This window comes from Heteronotia binoei, chromosome 4 (genome assembly GCF_032191835.1).
Source record: "Heteronotia binoei isolate CCM8104 ecotype False Entrance Well chromosome 4, APGP_CSIRO_Hbin_v1, whole genome shotgun sequence".
NCBI lineage: Eukaryota > Metazoa > Chordata > Lepidosauria > Squamata > Gekkonidae > Heteronotia > Heteronotia binoei.
In genome coordinates, this window is record NC_083226.1 from 156,519,927 (window position 1) to 156,541,301 (window position 21,375).

A 21,375-nucleotide genomic window follows, 5' to 3' on the forward strand; every position below is an offset into this window, starting at 1 on the left:
TGTGCTATGGAACTGCTTTCATTGGGAGCAGTCCCCCCACCGCCCCCACTTAAGTGGAGTCCCACCCACAGACAGAGTTGCCAGCTCCGAGTTGGGAAATGCCTGGTGATTTTGGAGGTGGAGCCTGAGGAGGGGTAAAGGTAGTTCCCTGTGCAAGCACCAGTCGTTTCTGATTCTGGGGTGACGTGACAGCATGACGTTTTCACGGCAGACTTTTTACGGGTTGGATTGCCATTGCCTTCCCCAGTCATCTACACTTTCCCCCCTGGGGACTCATTTTACCGACCTTGGAAGGATGAAAGGCTGAGTCAACCTTGAGCCAGCTACCTGAACCCAGCTTCCACCAGGATCGAACTCAGGTCGTGAGCAGAGCTTGGACTGCAGTACTGCAATTTACTACTCTGTGCCATGGGGCTACTCTGAGGAGGGGTGGAAGTGTGTGTGTGTGTGTATATATATATATATATGCTTTATATTATTTCCCCCCCTTAACCTTTCCCTTTCTCTTTTTAATTTCTGTATCCTATAAAACAAAATAAAAATATTTGAAAATGGGGGTGAAGTGTGCTATAATAGGCAGAAAAAGACAGGACATTGAAAGCTTCGTATTCTGCGTTGTTCCTCAGCAATGTAATGTAAACATGTGGAAAGCTTTAAAAAAAATGTGTTATTGTGCAATGCCCTTTCAGTGCTACAAATATGCCCTGCTCAACATATTTATAAGAAAGAGGGAAGATGATGAGTGGCGATTCATAACGGAGGACAGATAACAACAAAGGAAGAGGGGGATGGTAGTGTGCACCTAATGGGAAAGGAAAAAAATGGCTAATAGCACATTACATTGTGCCATGTAAAATCTGTTGCAAGTACGAATTGAGAAACCCTGGATCTGGAACATGATGAGGACCGTAAAGCTCACCAGTAAGGAAACAACCTTGGTTTCAATCTGTTTTTTTAATCTGTACATCTCTCTCTTTGATAGAGGGGAAAAAGCCACTCTGTACTATTGTGAATCTCCATGCTTCTTGTGCCCTGCACTAACTGAACGGTTTTAGGATTGCACCTCTTTCAGAAGTACATGACTAGCTTTAATTAAATGCTTATTTGTTAGTTTGCTAACCAATATTATCTTAGTAGTGGGATTGGCGGAAGCATCTCTGCAATTAAGAGTTTTCTTCCAACACATCTGGGAAAACAGCACAACTTCTCCCATGGCTCCCTTTGCTGGGCTTTCTGCACACCAAGCCGAGCATTTCCCATCAGCCGTCCCCTTTTTATGTAAATTGATGTGGCTTTGCATATCTCCTCCCAAAGCCCTGCCTCTCTTAAGTACACCAGCCTTAGCTGTCAGAAACAGCAAGAGCAGAGCTTGCTTCATGAATGTCTTGCTTTCCTTTTCGGCTACAATGTTTGGCAGGACAGTGGCTTTTTGATCCTTGGACAAGTTTTGTTTCTAACCCCGGTTATTGTGTGGAGTTACACTTGCAAGCTTTGGGTTTCTGCTAAAGATCGGCATCGCTGCAAACAGAAGGGGGGGAAGCTGCATTTGAACAGCTGTTTGGGACACCGTAGTGGCTATTGCTGTTGGGCTAAAGTTTTCAGAGGAGAGAGGCAATAGCTTTGTGGCACATATAGAATTACTCCCCGATCTGTGGGTGTGAGAAAATTAGCCAGTTCCTGCAAATGTAGGAAAAGAGGTTTTGTGTGCAACTCGCAATTATTACTCAACAGCCAGCTCCCTGCATCCAATGAAGGGAAGACCTCATTTCACCAAAAGAAAAGACTGCAGTGACACATGGGCCATGAACCGAGCCAGCTGCAACCCTAGGACAAATGTGTACTTGTTCCACAGCTTGGAAAACAGAAAGCAAGATGAAGAATATTATGATGGTGAGTGATTTTTTTTTAAAAAACATTGTGTTTCTAAATGTTTTGGGGAGAAGTCAAGGCTTATGCTCTCCCAGTGCAATTGCTTTAGAGCAACAGTGATAAGAATTAGATTGTAATAGGAACAATTCCAGCAGCTCCAAAATAATTCCATCAATGGCATGATGAGTAGAGTCTATCTGTCACTGGAGCTAGTAGCAACATTAACCAGGTAGCAACTATTGATAACTGGTAGTGGAAAATGTGGACATGTCAGTTAACTTATGGCAACCCAGTAGGGTTGCCAGGTCCAATTCAAGAAATATCTGGAGGTGGAGCCAGGAGATTTTGGAGGTGGAGCCAGGAGCAAGGTTGTGACAAGCATAACTGAACTCCAAAGGGAGTTCTGGCCATCACATTTTAAAGGGACCGCACACCTTTTAAATGCCTTCACTCCATTGGAAATAATGAAGGATAGGGGCACCTTCTTTTGGGGCCCATAGAATTGGACCCCCTCGTCCAATCTTTTTGAAACTTGGAGGGTATTTTAAGGAGAGACACTGGATGTTATGCTGCAAATTTGGTGCATTTACCTCAAAGACAGCCTCCCAAAACCCCAGATACACACAGATCGATTCTCCATAGGGAATAATTAAGTGCCCAGCAGAGATCTCCCTCCACCCCTGCTTTCTGATGACCCTGAAGCAGGGAGGGGGGGAGTCTTCAAACCCAGGGATCCCGTGCCCCCAGCTGAGGATTGGCAACCCTACAACCCAATAGGGCTTTCTTGGAACTAGACGTTTAGAGGTGGTTTTACATTGTGTGTGTAGCAAGCGTGGACTTCCTCAGTGGTCATCCAAATACTAACCAGGGCAGACCCTGCTTAGCTTCAGAGATCTGATGAGATTGAGCTAGCCTGGGCCATGCAGATCTGTCTAAGCACTGATAATCTATAACTCTACATTTTGATTTGTAAAGGGAATTCTCAGCTTCTTTCGCTGTTCTTATCCAGAGGTCAGACCTGTTCATGTAGCATTTTGCTTCTGGCCATGTTCAGATCTTCAGCACAGCAATTGCAAAGGATTCAGCCAGGCCTGTCCTTAATTATTCTCCCCTACCCCCATTTTCCTGTAAAAAGGGGTGGGGGAAGCTCAAGAGGAAGGGCAGGCTCTCAGTTTTGCAGAAAGAAAACATAAATGGTGTAATAATGAATTTTCATGATTCAATACACTGCTTTGAGTATAATTCTTTCCCTTCTCTATATCCAAACAAACTTTATTAGATCTAATCAAAAGTAACAGGAGTAATTTAAACTCATACTTATCAATGAAACTTTAAAAATCTCAGTTTTGGCTCAACTGATACTTTGCATATCTTTGAAAAATCCCAACTTTGAGATTGCTCATTGGTTTATACACTTATTTATGGAATGTATTTTTTGCCTTTCCACTGCTAGGGAATGTACCACTAGCATAAAAAAAGGCAAAAATCCTAAGAACAAATGATTAAAAATATAAAAGATGCCATAACACATTAATATATAATGTTTATATATCAACTAAAAAAAGGTAAAGGTAGTCCCCTGTGCAAGCACCAGTCATTTCCGACTGGGATGACGTCGCATCACGATGTTTTCACAGCAGACTTTTTATGGGGTGGTTTGCCATTGCCTTCCCCAGTCATCTACACTTTCCTCCCAGCAAGCTGGTTACTCATTTTACCGACCTCAGAAGGATAGAAGGCTGAGTCAACCTTGAGCCGCTACCTGAATCCGGCTTCCACTAGGATTGAACTCAGGTCGTGAGCAGAGCTTGGACTGCAGTACTGCAACTTCCTAGTTTGTGCCACAGGGCTCTTTTTTATATTTCAACTAACATTTATTTATTTTATATATTGTTGCCATCAACTCACAACTAGTTTATGGCAGCCCCCTAGGGTTTTCCAGGCAAGAGACATTCAGAGGTAGTTTGCCATTCCCTGCCTCTCTGCTGCACCCCTGGTATTCCTTGGTGGTCTCTCATCCAAACACTAGGCAGAGCCAACCCTGCTGAGCTTCTGAGCTCTGATGAGACTGGACTATCCTGGGCTACCCAGGTCAGGGCACTAAAGTTTATAATGCCTGATCAAGCCAAAAGATTTTCCCCCAGCTTTTGAGAATCAGTTTGGCATAGTGATCAGGGTGCAAACCTAGGATCTTGGAGAATCAGCTTTGAATCCTTACTCTATCATGGAAGCTTACTGGGAGATCCTGAGACTCTCAGCCTAAAGTATCTCACAGGGTACTTGTTGTGAGGATAAAGTGGAGGAAGAGAAGACAGTGTTGTAAGCCACTTTGGGTAGCAGTGGTGAGAAAAGCAGAGCACAAGTATCGGATCATCGCTAATTTTTATGAACCAGTAGCATTTAAGATGGTGTCATTTTCTACAATGGAATTATTTCAGGATGGGCAGGGCTTTTTTGTAGAAAAAGCCCAGCAGGAACTCATTTGCATATTAGGTCACACCCCATTGTTTCACACAAGGCTTCTTTGTAGAAAAAGTTAAGCAAGAACTCATTTGCATATTAGGCCACACATCCCTGACACCAAGCTAGCCGGAACTGCTCAAAAAAAGCTCTGAGGGAAGGTATTTAAAAGACTGCACTCATCCAATCCAACTGCATGGTTGAGTGGCTTCTGGAGACGAACCTCCTTGAACCAGAACATTGCACTGTCCTCTGTGCATCTTTGGTTTTTCTATAAATTACGTGATTTTTCAGTTATGCTAATTCTGGTAATTTTTCTGTCTAAAGATTTTTTGTTTTACGCTCCCCCCCCCAAAAAAAAGGTGGAGAAGAAGGAAAAGACTTGGACTATTGGTGTTCCCTGAAATGCTAATAAAATGTTTAGATTAAAGAAGCTTTGCGCTTTTGTGCCCTGCTTTCCCATTGACTCTGTTCTTATTTTTCAAACAAGGTTTTTCTTGGTTCCTGGCAAAGTTTTATTTCATTTTCACTAAATCAGAAAAGAGCTACTGGGGGGGGGGGAGTGGGTAGGTGGAAATAAAATCTTGAATTTCTAAATAATAGAAATTTCTTTGGAACTGACTGTTCTGCTGCCTACTGTTACTTTTTGTACAAGGCCTGGGAAGGAAAGTGGGTCGTGAGATTTTCTCACTGACAGGGATGTATTCCAACTAGAGGAATTAGCAGGTGCTCCCACCAAAGAGATCCGTTTCCATAGGTACTCTTTGTACAGCATTTTTGCTTTCCTTCAACAGTAGTGAACTCTACCACAATGACTTGGGGAAACCATTCATTCTTGGTTATATAACCAATGTGATCCAGTTTGTTAACTATTCCGTTCTGGGACCTGGGGGCTGCACATTCTTATATACACAGCTTTTTGTTTTGTGTTGCGTTTGTCTTAGGGTTGCCTAGTCTGATTTAGGAAATATTTGGGGACTTTGGGGGTGAAGCCAGGAGACTTTGGGGGTGGAGGCAGGAGCAAGGTTGTGACAAGAACAATTGCACTCCAAGGAATTCTGGCCATCACATTTAAAGGGACTGCATTCCTTTTAAATGCCTTCCTTCCATTGGAAATAATGAAGGATAGGGGCACCTTCTTTGGAGGCTCATAGAATTGAACCCCCAGGTCCAATCTTTTGGAAACTTGGAGGGTGTTTTGAGGGGAGGCACCAGATGCTATGCTGAAAATTTGGTGCCTCTTCCTCAAAGACAGCCCCCCCAGAGCCCCAGATACCCACAGATCAATTCTCCATCACATCCTAAATGAGGACAAGTCTCCATAGGGTATGATGGAGTGCTCAGTGAACATTTCCTCCCTGCACCCTGCTTTCTGTTAACCCTGAAGTGGCGCTTCCAAACCAGGGGATCCCCTGTCCCCCAACTGGGAACTGGCAACCCTAGTTTGTTTGTTTGCTCTGAAGGTAGAAACTACAGGTTTGCTTGTACTCCTACAAGTTTGCTGGTACTCCTGGAAGGCAGGCAACTGACTACAGACCCGGAGTCAGTAGACAGAGGCAGGGGCGAAATGAAGGATCATTGAAAGACCCTCTCTTCCAGTTTCAATGTACATGGCAACCTCTCAGCCTTTCCTTCAGACACTGCCTTCTTTCAGGGTGATGAGATTGGTCTCAGCGTGTTTGCAGGTATCCCCCATAGCAAGGGTGGCCAAACTGAGGCTCAGGAGCCACTTGTGGCTCTTTCACAAATACTGTGTGGCTCTCGAAGCCCTCACAGGCATTTCTCTCTTTAAATAACTTCTCCAAATCAAGTCAGCTGGCTTTCTTAAAGTTGCTTTCTTTCCACCTCTCCTTCCTTCCTTCTCCACTACCTCCCCTCCATCTTCCTCGTCCCTCCCTCCCTCTGTCCCTCCCTCCCTTCTCCCCTCCCTCCCTTCCTTCCTCCCTCCCTCCCTCCCTCCCTCCCTTCCTTCCTTCCTTCCTTCCTTCCTTCCTTCCTTCCTTCCTTCCTTCCTTCCTTCCTTCCTTCCTTCCTTCCTTCCTCCCTCCCTCCCTTCCTCCCTTCTTTCCGTTTTGCAGCTCTCAAACAAGTTAAGCAAGTTTGGCCACCCCTGCTCTGTAGTAATCCATGTTCTCTGGAACAGCTTTCCAGAGGAGTGCCAATGATTGTTTTCATTGCTGACCTGTCCTAGGCATAAGCCCCACTTTATCCAAAGTCTTTAGAACTGTGCCCCATGTGAAGACTCACATTTTGGCATTCAGTACCTAAGGATCATTGGCCTCTTCTGTGGTAGGATGTTTTGCTTTCGTTGTTGACTCTTTTGAATATGGCTTTTTTAATTGTTCATATAACTGGTGTGGTGTATGTTTGCCTGAGCCATTTCCCTCCCCTGCTATATGAAAAGAATCTAATAGAGATAGATTTTAGAACTGAACAGGAGGCCAACACTGAAATGGACTGGAGCCCCTCAGTTATCACAATGAAATCAGTAAATCCCATGAACATAAACAAAGGGGATGAAACTGGAATGAAGTGTATCTGGAAAGCAAGAAACTGGGCTTATCTGTTCTGGCCCTGATCTGCATCTTGAGTGTTCCCTTGGGAGCTGTAGTGCTCATAGGTTTCAATCATAAACCAGTCTACTGATCCTGTGCACTTAGGGGGAGATATTTGTGAATATGTGAAGGGGGTCCCTTCCAACTCCATGATTCTATGTTTCTACTCAGAAGCAAGTTCCATGTTATTCAACGGGCCTTTCCCTGGGAAGTGTCCCTAGTATTGCAGCCATACAGAGGCAGGTAGTAGAGGCCTAAGTTCAAAATCCCATTCTGCCCTGAAGCTTGCTATATACAGTTGCCAACTCTAGGTTGGGAAATTCCTGGAGATTTTGGGGAGGGCAGGATTTGGTGACAGGAATGGAGTAAGCTCCACTTTCTCCAAAGCAGCCATTTTCTCCAGGGGAATGGATTTCTCTTCATCTGGAGATCAATTGTAATTCGTGAGGATCTCCAGGGACTACCTGGAGGTTGGCAACCTTGGGTAAGTTACTCTCCCTCAGCTAATTTACGTCACAGGATTGCTGTGAAGATTTTTTTAAAAATGAGGAGGGGAGAATCATTTGTGCTACTTGGAGGAAGAGGAGAATAAAATGTACTAGATAGATTTAGAGCTCTGTGCGACTTGGGGTTTCCACATTCAGTTCAATACTGGTGACAACAGATGTGTATGTGTAGAAATGTGATTTGTCATTGCACAGTATAATGGGCTGTGTACTCATGAGCTCCATCAGTCGTTCTCAAATGTGTACTTCACTTATGTAAATAAGAACATAACATAAGAACATAAGAGAAGCCTGTTGGATCAGGCCAATGGTTCATCCAGTCCAACACTCTGTGTCACACAGCGGCCACAAAAAAACAAAAACAAAACCCAAGTGCCATTAGGAGGTCCACCAGTGGGGCTAGAAACCCTTCCACTGTGCCCCCCCCCCAAAGCACCAAGAATACAGAGCATCACTGCCTCAGACAGAGAGTTCCAACAATACGCCATGGCTTATAGCCACTGACGGACCTCTGCTCCATATGTTTATCCAATCCCCTCTTCAAACTGGCTATGCTTGTAGCTGCCACCACCTCCTGTGGCAGTGAATTCCACATGTTAATCACCCTTTGGGTGAAGAAGTACTTCCTTTTATCCGTTCTAACCCAATTGGTCAGCAATTTCATTGAATGCCCACAAGATGTTTGGGGCAAAGAAGTGACAAAAGATTGTAAAAGTGTAAAAGATTTGAAATGTTACACAGAAAGTTACTATCATAAGAATACTTAATGTAAGTGTGTATCTATGTTCATCAAAATTGTGGTGGAAATGGCCATCAGACTTTTAAGCTGTATGTTTTTATGATGTTTTATATTTATTTGTAATTGTATTGAATTCTGTTGTAAGCTGCCCTGAGCCCGCTTGTGGAAAGGGCAGGATATAAATCTAAAAATTAACTTAATATTTATTTCAATATTTGGAAGAGGCAGAGCTAAAACATCTTTCAGTTCCTCTACTGTATTTTGGCGGTAAGTTTACTATCATGTACCATCGATCAACTGTGCCCTTCAGAGGCCATTTACACTTCAATTGACTTAGTGGGTTGAACCTCTGCTTAAGATGGCACCGTATATAATTAAATCTGATGTTTTGAAGTTTATTTCCACCCTTGTAAATTTTAACCTGGTACAAAGCTGGAAGCGCTAAACAGCAGAAAAGGGGCAGCCAAAGGGCTTTGAATTAGTCTAGGTCACTTTGATGTGTGTTAATTTTGGGCACATTTGGGAAGGGGGTTTTTTGATGGAAGAATTGTTTGCCTCACCTGAATTTGTGTCTTGCTGGAAGCCAATGACATAATGCTGCAACTTTTTCTAGACTTATGAGACTGCATGAGGACCAATATACTGATGCTCAATCCATGCAAGGCTGAACTGCTATTGGAAAAAATAAAAAGGTGGGGGGACCACTCAAGGACCGAAGGCCAAAGTACACAATATATATTTTTAATGAGTCGGGTCATGATTCCTGAGTAAATATGCTCAGAATAAACCACATGAAGCTCCGAAGATATGCAAATAACTCCCCACTGGGACCACTTAATCTAAGGGAAATATCGGGGTAGAGGCAGAACCCCCCCCTCCCCCCTTGCTACTGTCCTGAGCCAACGGGGCTCCCTTGGGCTTTAAAAATGTCATTCCCTTCTTGTGTAGCTGCAGGGAAAGCAAGCTGACTTGTTAAAAAAAACATATCATGTAGTTTGGCTCGGAGGAGATCGCCTTTCCTTGAAGAAGTCGTGCAGTGTGATTGATACAAAACTACTTCAACCAAAGCCCCTTGAGCTTAGAATTAGGGTTGCCAACCTCCAGGTGAGAGTAAAAAACATGATACACCATGTGAAAGTTTTGGTTTGTGCTTGTATGAGCTTCTGTATATTTTCATGTTGGTTTGGAAGAACTTCAGACACCCCCTCTTTGACAAAGAGATTTTGAAACGGCACGGCAAAACATCAGCCGATATTAGACTCCGTCAGAGGCAGTTTTGGTGGAGTCTTCTGTGAGAAAAGAACTATGTCATGAACTCTTAACACTCATCAACAAAACTGTATCAATATACAAGCCCTTCTTTGCACTTTGAACTTTAGTGGAAATATTTTTCTGTCAAGGTTTCTTGTGTGTTCAGTTGTATTGGAAACATGTCTTACCCGGTGTAAGCTATGTTATATGAATTGTGTGTTGATTATCACATTTAAATATTTGATAAAATTAGGGTTGCCAAGTCCAATTCAAGAAATATCTGGGGACTTTGGGGGTGGAGCCAGGAGACATCGGGGCGGAGCCAGGAACAAGGCTGTGACAAGCATAATTGAACTCCAAGGGAGTTCAGGACATCACATTTAAAGGGACCGCACACCTTTTAAAATGTCTTCCTTCCATAGGAAATAATGAAGGATAGGGGCACCTTCTTTTGGGGCTCATAGAATTGGACCCCATGGTCCAATCGTTTTGAAACTTGGGGGATACTTTGGGGAGAGTCACTAGATACTATACTGAAAATTTGGTGCCTCTACCTCAAAAAACAGCGCCCCCAGAGCCCCCGAAACTGCCAGATCAATTCCCCATTATACCCTATGAGAATCGATCTCCACATAGAGAATAATGAAGTACTCAGCAGACTCCCCCCCCCCCCGAGGGTTGCCAAGACCAATTTAAGAAATATCTGGGGACTTTGGGGGTGAAGCCAGGAGACATTAGGGGTGGAGCCAGGAACAAGGCTGTGACAAGCATAATTGAACTCCAAGGGAGTTCAGGACATCACATTTAAAGGGACCGCACACCTTTTTAAATGTCTTCCTTCCATAGGAAATAATGAAGGATAGGGGCACCTTCTTTTGGGGCTCATAGAATTGGACCCCCTAGTCCAATCTTTTTGAAACTTGGGGGGTATTTTGGGGAGAGGCAGTAGATGCTATACTGAAAATTTGGTGCCTCTACCCCCCAAAACAGCCCCCCCAGAGCCCCAGATACCCACGGATCAATTCTCCATGATTTTCTATGGGAATAAATCTCCATAGGGAATAACAGAGTTCCCAGCAGACATTTCCCTCCCCTCCCCCCGCTTTCTGATGACCCTGAAGCGGGGGGGAGGGCCTCCAAACCGGGGGATCCCCTGCCCCCCACCTGGGGATTGGCAACCCTAGATAAAATTGATATAAAATTGTGATATCTTTGTTAGTTTAGAACGGTGTTTTTCCTGCTTGCAACCTCCAGGTGAGGCCAGGGGATTTCATGAAATTAAAACTGATTCCCAGACTACAGAGATCAGTTTTCCTTGAGAAAATGGATGCTTTGGGGGTTGGACTCTCCTGTCCTCACCTGGCAACCCTCCATTTCAAGCATCACATTAATTCTAAAGCACAAACAGTGTTCAGGACACAATAAATGTAATTTGTTTTTGGATGTCAGTCCACTTTGCTTCACTGGCCAGGTACATTATTTTAATAAAATTCTGCCCACCCACCCCTTTCCCCCAAAAAATGTTTAGTTTGTCAAGCTAGATCACCCTTTGGTGTAGCGGTTAAGTGTGCAGACTCTTATCTGGGAGAACCGAGTTTGATTCCCCACTCCTCCACTTGCACCTGCTGGAATGGCCTTGGTTCAGCCATAGCTTTCACAGGAGTTGTCCTTGAAAGGGCAGCTGCTGTAAAAAGCTCTCTCAGCCCCACCTACCTCACAGGGTGCCTGTTGTGGGGAGGGGGAGGTAGAGGAGATTGTGACTGCTCAGAGATTCAGAATATAGGGCGGGATATAAATCCAATATTTTCTTCTTCTTTAGTATACATGATGTAACCCAAAACATAGTCACTCTTGGCCGAGAAGTGATATTAATTTACACAGTAATACTTTAATTACCATTTCTAAAATAAAGCCCATTGTCTTTCTACAGGTTTAGGCAAATCCTGCATTTAGCTCTAAGGCTTTAGTGATTCTTGGCAGCAATGTAAGTGTTAGAAGAACAAGCTAAACATATCTCATTGCACAAACTTCCAGTATTGATTGCATTGTGGGCTCTGGAGAACTGTTAAACGTAGCGAAAAACAAAGGCTTCTGAAGGCTTCTCTACAAACTGAATGAGATTAAAGAGACACCTGCTTTAATTTATATATGGGAATATTCAGAAAAGATTGCATGTTAAAACTGAAAATTTAATCTAATTTACTGCCATTCCTCATTAGAGTTAATTAGAAAAACTATCACACAGAACTCTGCATAGCATACTACTCTACCGAATATTCAAGCATGTTGAATTCTTAACATTTGCTGGTGAAAACTGAGCTGAAAAGAATGTCAAAGAACTGACAATAATATGGTTACCAGATGCCTTGCTTTTTCAGAGAACATTTTTGTGTGTGTCTGTCTTTTGGAGGCTGTTTTTAAAAAAAAACTGGTGAAAATGTCCTCTTTTGGGGGTTGGAAGATTTGGAATATTCCTTGTTAGTAGCAATTATCACAGTTTAAATAGTAGTGGTATTTAAAATAAGATTTGTTATAGTGATCATTTGTTTAAAGTAGTCAGATACAGAAATAGGTCCTCTTCTTTGGTTTTTGAAATATGGTAACCCTAGACAGCAGGCAATCTGATACTCTGTTCTTTTCTGAAGACCCTACATCAGCATGAAAAGACTGAGGAAAAGCAAAGTGCTTGTTTTGCCCTAAGGAAGTGATACTTAACATATGGCCTTAGCTCTACTGAAATCAGTGTGATTTACTTCCAAGTGAATGCATATATGGATGTACATTTTGGAAGCAATGCAGTTGATTTGGAAGTACCCTCACACTATATATAGTCAGCTGTGAATAGTGCTAATTGGCTGGTAGCCCTGTGTCAAAAACTTTTTTTCCATCTATTTTGTGATTTTAAAAAATACATCAAATAAAAATTGAAATGAAAAAAGTATATATGGCACTTGTTTGTTGGGGGGGGGGTGCAGAAAGGTGCATATTCATGTGCTGGTGTTTGTTTTGTTAATATACACATCTGTTGTTGAAATTGTGAAACTGAGAGAAAGTCTGACTTGAATCAAGGTTGAGAGGTCTTTTGCTAGCCTTCTTATATGTCAAGCTTCTGTGTAAATTTGTAAATAATTCAAGAGGTTGTAGGGTTGCAAACAACTGCTTTAAAAATAAGAGAAGCCATGTTGGATTAGGCTGATGGCCCATCCAGTCCAATATTAAGGTTGCCAGGTCTGAGTTGGGAAATACCTGAAGACTTTGGGGGTAGATCTGGGAGAGATTGGGGTTTGGGGAGGGGAGGGGCCTCACTCAGCATGGTACAATGTCACAGAATCCACCTTCCAAAGCAGACATTTTCCCAAGGGGAGCTGATCTCTGTCAGCTGGAGATCAGTTGCAAAAGCAAGAGATCTCCAGGCCCCACCTGAAGGCTTAATTCTTTGTCACACAGTGGCTCAAATTCAGGTTTGCTGGACTCTGGGGGGGGGCCTCTGGGGGGGCTGTTTTTTGGGGTAGAGGCACCAGATTTTCAGTACAGCATCTAGTGCCTCTCCCCAAAATACCCTCTAAGTTTCAAAAAGATTGGAGTAGGGGGTCCAATTCTATGAGCCCCAAAAGAAGGTGCCCCTATCCTTCATTATTTCCTATGGAAGGAAAGAATTGAAAAAGTGTGCCGTCCCTTTAAATGTGATGGCTGGGAAGGGCGGGATATAAATCATAAAATAAATAAATAAACAAACTCCCTTTGGAATTCAATTATGCTTGTAACAGCCTTGATCTTGGCTCCACCCCAATGTCTCCTAGCTCCACCCTCAAAGTCTCCTGGCTCCATCCCCAAAGTCCCCAGATATTTCTTGAATTGGACTTGGCAACCCTAAGCTGAATACAGAATAGGAGGATTTTTTTAGTGGCTACTGGTCACTGTTGCCTTAGGAATCTTGGTTCCCCAGATGACATTTGAAAACAGGAGCTTTTTGGGGGCACTTAGGCCTAGGATAAATATTAGCTAAGCAAGACCTGCTACTTTCTCAGATAGAGTTACCAACTCCAGCCTGGGAAATTCCTGGAGATCTGAGGGTGATGCCTTGAAAAGGGGAGTTTAGGGATTGGTTTCACCTAAAATCTATAGTATACCATACAGCCCTGCCCTCCAAAAACTGCTATTTTCTCCAGGGGAACAGATATTTGAAAATCACTTCTGGTTCCAGAAGATCCCCAAGCTCCACCAGGAGGCTGGCAACCCTATCATGGCATACCAGTTTTTCATACAGAAAAAGACAACTTTCTATCTAGAAAGCAGGTGAAAGAGTACTGTAATGTCTTTTTGGGGCATCACCTGTCTTTTCTCTGATCATTCCATCCATCCATCCATCCATCCATCCATCCATCCATCCATCCATCCATCCATCCATCCATCCATCTCTTTTGGCAGTGAAGAAGTGCTTCATAACAACTCACACTTAATAAATCAGAAAATAAAATGAACATAACAGAACCGCCAAACCCCAAGACTACCATGTTCAAAATACTACTTGGCTCAGCCTTTCAAACGCAAATAAAAATATTTTAGCCAGCTGTTTAAAATAAATCAGCCAAGGGGCATTTCTAAACAGGCAGAGAGTTCCACTCTGAGGGAATTTCCTCAGGCCATTCCTTTTAAGGGAAAACAGTTGGGTTGGAATACACTAGGGTTGCCAAGTCCAATTTAAGAAATATCTGGGGACTTTGGGGGTGGAGCCAGGAGACTTTGGGGGTGGAGCTAGAAGACATTAGGGGTGGAGCCAAGATCAAGGCTGTGACAAGCATCATTGAACTCCAAAGAGAGTTCTGGCCATCACATTTAAAGGGACGGCACACTTTTTCAATTCCTTCCTTCCATAGGAAATAATGAAGGATAGGGGCACCTTCTTTTGGGGCTCATAGAATTGGACCCCCTACGCCAATCTTTTTGAAACTTGGGGGATATTTTGGGGAGAGGCACTAGATGCTGTACTGAAAATTTGGTGCCTCTACCTCAAACAACAGCCCCCCCAGAGTCCCAGATCAATTCTCCATGATTTTCTATGGGAATAAATCTCCATAGGGAATAACAGAGTTCCCAGCAGACATTTCCCTCCCCTCCCCCCGCTTTCTGACGACCCTGAAGTGGGGACACCTGGGGATTGGCAACCCTAGAATACAACCTTAAAACGTAAAGACTGCTGAAAAGGATGGGCTTGTTTTATTTTCCTAATACCACAGCCTCAGAACTTTTTGGGACTGGCAGAAAGGAAGGGGAGGAACAGAGTCCTAGTCTGCAGGCCATTTTTATGAGGGCAAATAGATTTGTTGCATCGTCTTCCCTTGGCACTGGAGGGTGGATTATTTCAGTTCCAACAGCCAGAAGCAGCCCAGTTGGCAGGCTTCTGCAGTGTCTCTTCCAGCAGCCTCTTCCATTCAGTGGTGAAGCTGCTCTGGACTGGAACAACCCGGTCTTATCCAGTTATTGCTAAAGCAGCCTGTCACAGCATGTGTCCCGCCACAGAGGAGGAGGGCCTGCTTCATCTGATCCCATCCTTTGCCTCAGCTTCCATTCACGGCGTGTCCTCAGAGGCTTCAAACAGGAATTTAATCTGGGCTGCCTTTTTAAGGGACTGTGTTCCTGAGCTATTTGGACTGTTTGTTAACCCCTGCAGGCTACGGGTTGGATCCAGACAGCTATTTCACTCAGCATCCCTCAATTCCCACACATCTTTTGTCAGTGCAGGCCCATTTTCCTTGCATAACCGCTTCAGGTGACCAAAGAGGTTCTCATCCTCTGTTTTCCACCAGTGGAAACGCAGGTTGGATCCAACTCCATGTTTTCCCCCATTCTTGGCAATTCTGTCCCAAATAAGCTAGCATCATTAGAGGTACAAGATTTCTGGTTGCAATGTACCATTACCTTGTCTTTTACTACATAACTGTAGGCTCTTTTCATCAAATTCCCCTTCATATGAATGTGATTTTCTCTTTCTGGAATGAAAGTTCCATCTAGACTTAATTTATTATTTTATTTTTTATCTTCAATTTCTAAACCGCCCTCCCCACAAATGGGCTCAGGGTGGGTAACAAGTAGTGCGTGTGTGTTTGTGCGTCTGTCTGTCTGCTTATCTATCTAATCAGTGCAATATGACTGATCTATATTTTAAAAATTGCAAAACAGGTACAAAACCCAATCAGCACAATCCCTACTTCCATAGGTCAACCTCTCACACTTCTAGCAGAAGAATCTTAAAGAGAGCATCACCAAGCTATGATATCCGTGCATGAAGTATGCACTTGAGGGTCAGTACAGTAGATCTCCATCTCCCAATTATTAACTTTTTAAACTTTAGAACGGAGTCACCCTTTCCCTGGATGCATTTGCCAAATCTAAATAGTTCCATAACACAGTTATTAGCTGGTTTCCCCCAATGTGTACAAAAAGATAGGTGCAGATCTTTAGAGTTTATATTTCCCCCTTTCAGGGCTTTTTTTGTAGCAGGAACCCTTTGCATATTAGGCCACACACCTCTGATGTAGCCAATCCTCCAAGAGCTTACAGGGCTCTTAGTACAGGGCCTACTGTAAACTCTAGGAGGATTGGTTACATCAGGGGTGTGTGGCCTAATATGAAAAGAAGTTCCTGCTACAAAAAAAAAAAAAAAAAAAAGCTCTGCCCCTGTTTATAGGGTAATGATCTTGGTGGGAGAATGATTGAGACTAAGGAAAGGCACAACAGTAAAAAGCTGAGTACCTCTTTGCCCATCACTGAAATTCTGGTCAAATCTGAAGTCCACTGACAAAAATTACAATGAACCCCAAAAGGATGGCGTTTCAGTCACAGATTTCCCATGTCATGTCCAGTGTTTTGTCTCAGAGAGAAGCCTAAGGCATTGTGATTAGAGAGTATCCTTCACTCGCAATACATTTTGAAGTTCCAATACTGTGGATGTTTGAGAGGAAACACAGGGTTCCCAGCTAAAGCAGGCATGAAAACCATGGACAAGAGAGGCTGAGAAGGTGGGAGTGCTTAAGCCTCCATCTATTCTTTGATTTCTCCCCTGAAAATACCCCTCAGGAAGATTTAATAGATTTCCACTTACCAGGACTCCAAATGCTGAAGGCAAAATAGGAATGTTTTTCCTGGAAGACTCAGCAGCGTTGTTGGTGGTAGTGGGGAATGTTTCTATTGTTTTGGCCAATGTGAATGTGGGACCATGTTTTCCGGAACAAGCACTACTCTGTCCATAGACACCTGAACAAAAACTACACATTTCTTGAAACTGACCAACAAGGCTGCTGTCTGCTTGTTGTTTCCTGTGACATGTCACACCTAAATATATACATATATAGAATTCCCTTTTCCCCAAATTGCAACAATATGCTTTAAGTTGGGTGGGGTGGGGTGTGAAAGAAAATTCCACATTCTCACCTTGTAAAAATATATGCTGAAGGAAGTCTACCTCAGTTTACAACTGCTGCTATAGGTGAAGTGATCTAACAGCAATGCAGTGATTATTTCATTGCTTTTCACTACAACAGTACAGATAGTCATTTTACAAAATAGAGATTTCCGCCCCTCCCCCACGAAGGGCTGGCCAAGGTAGTCAGGTCTGAACTGTTTTTATGTAATGTTATAACTGTACAGCCATTGACAATTGCTAGGGCCTTACAGGACAAACCTGTACTGAATTTCCACAAATTTTAGAAAATGCTTAGAAAGGTTACGTTAACCGTTGCATCCATCTGAAATGGAACCACTGCTGAGGTAAAATTATTTAGGAGCTGCCTGTTATAGAGAGTTTAGTCAGCTTTTTGTTCCCTTTAAAATGTCTTGTCATGTGCAGTTGTATACATTATACAGAACAAGGGGCATCAGTGATCAAGAATTTACATGACTGGCTTTTAATTTCTAAATTAATGGCCCACTCCACAGGGCTTCTTTGAAGATCCAGAAAGTGAGACTAGAGGAGGGAATGTTTAAGCTTTTCCTTTTGCTCTGCTTCTGCAAATCCAGCCTAAATCCTGTTCCCATCCATTCCATTACCTCCATGGAGTGAAAATGGCAGGAACAGACATCGATGGTTAGGCAGCCACTGTGATCTTGTTTCCCATGTACACTTCCATTCTACCCTCCAAATCTTATGAGAAGAGTTATTCCGAGGAACTCAGGGTTCTCCCATTATCCCGTCTGTCCTCTCAAATAACCCAGTGAAGTAGCTTTGGCGGACAGAAAGCCACTGTCTGAAAGCCACAGGGTGAGTTTTAGCTTGAGCCATAATGCCTACACCACTGTGCCTCAGACCCAATCATAGCTGACAAGGCTCTAATTGCTTTATTTCCAAGAAGAGACATGTAATTCTTCAGGAAAATTATAATGTCTACCCCTTTGTATCTTTTAAAAATCTAGACTGCGTCCTCCATTAAAAATCTAGGTCTTTTCTACTCAGTTTTAGTACCCTTTAAAAGAAAGCACTGGAATTTTCCCATTAACAAAAATATAGCTTTTTATTATTTTTTTATTCCAAGAATAGAATAAGGCCGTTTACTGTTTTTAATATGCCCTGTATCCCAGTCTCTGATTTGACTGCCAGTCAGTTATACAACTGCTCAGAAAGATTTCCCTCAGTTCCTCCCATATCGGAGCCTCCTCTATTGCAACATTTTCCCCTCCCACCTCCTAGTTCTGGCATAGGATATTGGTGACTCTCGCCAGCTTCCAGTGGTATTCCTGCTTCAGTAAACAGTCAGTCATAATAGCTGACAGCAATGAATGGTGATATGTTTCTCACATCCTTTCTTTTTGACTTCTTCTTGCTTAAATGCAATATGTTTTGAAGTCTGCAAAATTTTCAGAGTCGATAAGGCTTTTAAAAGGTATTGAGGTTTTCCACAAGATGGGTGGGTCAGGTATTTGAATGTCAGCCTTAGGAAAGGAAACAGGAGGAAGGAAATGAAATGTCTACGCCCTCCATTAAAAATCCCTAGGAAACAGGGCTGCCAACTTTTAAATGAGTCCCTTTAATATCAGTCTGACTTGTGGCAAATACTAGGTGATATATTTATTTCTGTGCCATGTAGTTTAAGCATCTGGAAAAGGAACATTTTTTTCACCAGGTCAGTTGGCAACCCTATGTAGAGAAGGATGTTAAATCTGTATTCATTTTTGGGGGGTGGGAGGCACAGCTCTCTTGGCTTTTGGGTATCAAGAATAACATTTTTATTTCCCCATGCACTTGTTAAGCCATTTCCCTGTATTATTTCTTACTGAGGACTTTTTCTTGCTGGTTTTAAATTGAAATATTTCCCTCTGCTGGCTTTCAAGGTGGCATGTTGACTCTTTCATGTGTCATCTCTGCTTCTTTTTCATGGCTGCTTTTAATGATCTCAATGATATTCTTATTAATTTTTATGCTTCTTTGGGTTTCTTATTCTATTGTTTGAACAGAGGTATAAGTTACATTGGCAGTGTTGGGTAGAAATCTTGTACATAAGCAAATAAAGGGGTTTCTGAGGGGTGGCATCTCTAAAACTATAAAGTCACAAGTGTAAAAAGGGGTGGGGGGGATAAGACTGAGGTAAACTAGAAGGATGCTGCTGCCCTCTGCTGAGTTTGAATTGCATTAGGACTGGTTTTCTATAAATATCATAAACTGTTTATGGCCACTAAAAAAACCAAAGGTTTCATTTTTAGATAAGGTAGAGGGGATGGACTGTGGTCTGGGTATGGGAATGTCTGAGTCTTATAAATGTTCTTGCTATTAAGAATATTAAACTAGTGATACCACACAAGTTCAAAAAGTTTAAGCATAAGGTTGCACAAGGGAGGACCTACAATCTACTGTGGATCTCTAAGGCATGGGGTGCAAAATCTCAGTGGATTCAGTTAATTACGTCAAGATCTGGCAGTATGTGTATTTATATCTGTGTTGATGGGGGGTTAATGGGTGAAGTTCCTTATTTCCATTGCCCCCGCCCCCCCCAGTCTCAGTAGGTATTTTATTACTAGAGGGGAGAAGAGAAGGGAACCTTATTGCTCAGCAGACATTTGGCCTGCCCCTCATCCTCCAATCAGCTGGCTGGCAGGGCGATTTCCCAGGAGAAAGATGAAGGCCTAGGCCACATTGCTGACATTGCATAGGAACTGACATCATCATGCCAGTGACTTCTAGGTGACACTCTGGTATTTGGGCACAAACTATATAGAAGAAGCCTGTCACCTGGAAGTCACTGGCATGATGACATCACTTCCTGTGTGACACCAGCATCATGGCCTGGGCTTTTCTCTTTCTCCTGATAAGTCCCCTCTCCCATCCCTCGCTGGTTGCCAGGAGTGACTTGGCGACCCTCTAGTAGATGCATTGGCTACTCTAAAGCAGTGAATCATCTACTAGTAGGAGAATTCTGTAGCAAAATGAGCTACCTGTAGGAAAGGAAAATCCTGTAGCTAAATATGTCAGGTTGGCTGTCAGCCCTCGTAGCCCCTTGCCATTCACTAGGGTGGTAGTGGGGAAACAGGCAGGCTATAACCGGAAGTGAAGTCACCACATTGGGGGATGCTCTAGGGTTCACTAAAACTCTATGCTTTTTAATATGTCCCATAATCCAAAACTCTATGCATCCCAGGATGCAGTGATGTCACTTGCAGTTATACAGTTGAGAGTGATGGCACAACTCATAGAATAGAGTTGGAAGGAACCTCCAGGGTCATCTAGCAGCCACCCTACAAAAGCCAGTGTGGTGCAATGGTTAGGGTTTCAGGCTAAGATCTGAGAGACCCATGTTCAGATATCTCTTCTCTTATTGAAACTCAGTGGGTGACCTTGTGGAAATTACACATTTGTTGCCTAACTCTCTTCTTCAAACTTGGGCCATTTTTCAGGTTTGTAGTCTTGTCTGTCCATGGCTTTAGTCTTTGGATTTAAGTATCTACAGACTTGGCCATGTCAAGTACATTGATATTTTTGTCCTATTTCCAGCCAAAACAGGGCCAAGTACAACTAGAATACCTAGCTGAGCTGGTTCTAGATACAAAGAATGGCTGGTTTCTGCCCTCCCTTTGATGGCTCCACTGATAGCAGCTGGAAAGTGGAAGGCAGAGGGCTCTCACCAGGAGCTGAAACCGGGCAAAGGAGTTCATTCACGAATCACAGGCATCTTTCTTCATATAGCTCTGCTATTAATATCACATTCCTGAGAACTGAAACGATCTCTGATAGCTTAGCAGATCTGTCAGGGCTTTTTTGTAGCAGAAACTCCTCTGCATATTAGGTTACACACCCCTGTAGCCAGTCCTCCAAGACCTTACAGGGTGCTTAGTACAGGGCCCACTGTAAGCTCCAGGAGGACTGGCTACATCACGGGGTGTGGCCTAATATGCAAAAGAGTTCCTGTTACAAAAAAAGCCCTCACATCTGTAATGCAAATATTTAATTGCCGATTATTTTTTTCAAGTGCTCTGGCAAATATGTACACATGGTCCTCCAGAGAGAGAGAGAGAGAGTGAGAGATTAAACATAACATGACATTATATATTATGAATATTTAAAAACATGTGAAGTGTCCAGTCATTATTTAGGAACTGATTATGCCATTCAGAATGTTCTAACATAAACAGGTCTGCTAGCTAAGCCAAGTTCAATATTCTGCTCTCTACAGTTTCTTAGTTGAATGTGTGGTGAATCCATGAATATTTTTATGTGTTGCTTTTGAGGGATGCCTCATATAAATTAGACAAGTCTTGTGGGACAGCTTTACAATTTACACCTTTGTGGGATATATTCAACTTGACCTCCAGTTTTAAAACATGTGGTTGAATGATCAGTAACCATCCCAGCAAATACATTTCTACCTCTGTGCAGTTTCACTGGCCTATAATTTTAAAGACTCATGAGAAATGGTTGTTTTTTCTGCTCTTTAGATAGAGTTAAATATATAAACAGTGATTTGTATAAAGACTATCTAGAATATATTTGACTGGCCTCTGTTGCATTTTA

The 21,375-nt window shown here is 42.9% G+C and overlaps 1 protein-coding gene across 1 annotated transcript in view; it reads left to right on the forward strand.

Annotated features, from left to right (window-relative positions):
* The first annotated feature begins 1,695 nt into the window (after positions 1 to 1,695).
* The window catches only part of RANBP3L (RAN binding protein 3 like), a 60,734-nt gene continuing 41,054 nt past the window's right edge, over positions 1,696 to 21,375 (forward strand). Inside the window, exon 1 of the mRNA XM_060236448.1 lies at positions 1,696 to 1,890. Within this exon, the coding sequence (XP_060092431.1) occupies positions 1,749 to 1,890 (142 nt within the window). The 5' untranslated portion in view covers positions 1,696 to 1,748. The remainder of the gene's footprint in view (positions 1,891 to 21,375) is intronic.